Source organism: Sphaeroforma arctica (assembly GCF_001186125.1).
Source record: "Sphaeroforma arctica JP610 unplaced genomic scaffold supercont1.5571, whole genome shotgun sequence".
NCBI classification, from domain to species: domain Eukaryota; class Ichthyosporea; order Ichthyophonida; genus Sphaeroforma; species Sphaeroforma arctica.
The window spans coordinates 623-1,825 of record NW_014034987.1 but is presented as its reverse complement, the minus strand read 5'-3'; the positions used below and the strand labels follow the sequence as shown (position 1 = coordinate 1,825).

Below are 1,203 nucleotides of genomic sequence, written 5' to 3'. Positions count from 1 at the left end.
CGACAATCATAAAGTCACACTCAAGATCGGGGATTGACATGAAGAGAGGGCGATGGAAATTCACATTTTGGGATCGGCGGAAAACAGTAGAACTCTTAAATACATGGATATTCCTATTGAATGCTCTAGTGAGAATTATGTCTGTCTACTTGATGAAGGGGCGCAGCTGTCACTCATGGAATTAGGAGTGTTGAAGAATATACAGCGTTCAAATCCCGAACCAGTGTTGGGCATTGAACCCTCAAGGATTCGATTGTCAGGAGTAAGTGGTATACAGGTTTCGCCTTTTAAGGTCACTTTTAAACCAACAGTACAGGGTGTGTTTTTCGAACACAAGTGTATGGCCCTGGAGAGGATTCCGTCCGCTGCTGGGGATGCCATTTTACGATCATTATATTGCAAGTGAAGATATTATTCTGAATATACTACGTCTCCAGGATGGAAGGCTGATTAATTAATACAGACCAAACAGAGAACAGCCCAAGGATATGGATGGGAATACAGAATCAGGTCTTTCGAGAGGGCTCCGTGCTAAAATAGTGGGTTGCCATGAAGTTGAGCCTATGAGTTCGCAATTGGTTAAGATCAGAGTGGAAGGGCATAAGAAGGAGCTATCACCGTCTATTTTCACGCCCAATAACAAGGTGAGCGCTTTATGGCAGCATCCGTATTTAAGGGTATTCGTGGGTGTAAACGCGGTGCCTTCAGTGCTATGATCACAAATTTGTCGAGGGAGACGAAGACAGTGTACAACCTCGTGGTTGTAGGCACAGTGTCTTTTATTCAAGATGAAGATATCGCGCCGGTTCGGATGGTGAATCCTATGTCCCGCGAGGGTAATGCGGAGATTCTAAGTTTTACACGCGTGGATAATGTTCCAAAGCAAGAATCCAAGAACGATAGGGCATCACTGACGGGTATGCCATACGAGGATTTAACGGAGGAACAGCGATCAACCTTCTACCGTACCAATACAAACACCTTGATAATTTGAGCGACTCCGACAGAGTGCTCGTAGAAAAACTTCTCATAAAGCTTACGGAGCTTTTTAATCATAAGCAAGATCACAGATTCATGGATATTGATCCCGTGAAACCAAGAGCTTATACATGATAAAGCCATTCATGTGCGGCAATATCCACTCTCTCAAGTTCAGCAGGCGCCATATGAATCCATGTGTATTGATTTGAAAGAGAGAAGAAT

General features: G+C 43.8%; 2 protein-coding genes across 2 annotated transcripts; both read left to right on the top strand.

Annotated features, from left to right (window-relative positions):
• Window positions 1-472: 472 nt before the first annotated feature.
• Window positions 473-644, top strand: SARC_15080 (hypothetical protein; the record flags this gene model as incomplete). Its single annotated transcript, XM_014290794.1, has 1 exon — window positions 473-644. A coding segment is annotated over one exon (172 nt), but the record flags the coding sequence as incomplete, so codon positions are not given.
• Window positions 645-655: 11 nt separating this feature from the next.
• Window positions 656-994, top strand: SARC_15078 (hypothetical protein; the record flags this gene model as incomplete). The annotated part of the gene is made up of 1 exon (XM_014290793.1): window positions 656-994. One exon carries the CDS (start codon window positions 656-658, stop codon window positions 992-994), a length of 339 nt encoding a protein of 112 aa, XP_014146268.1.
• Between the last annotated feature and the right edge of the window lie 209 nt (window positions 995-1,203).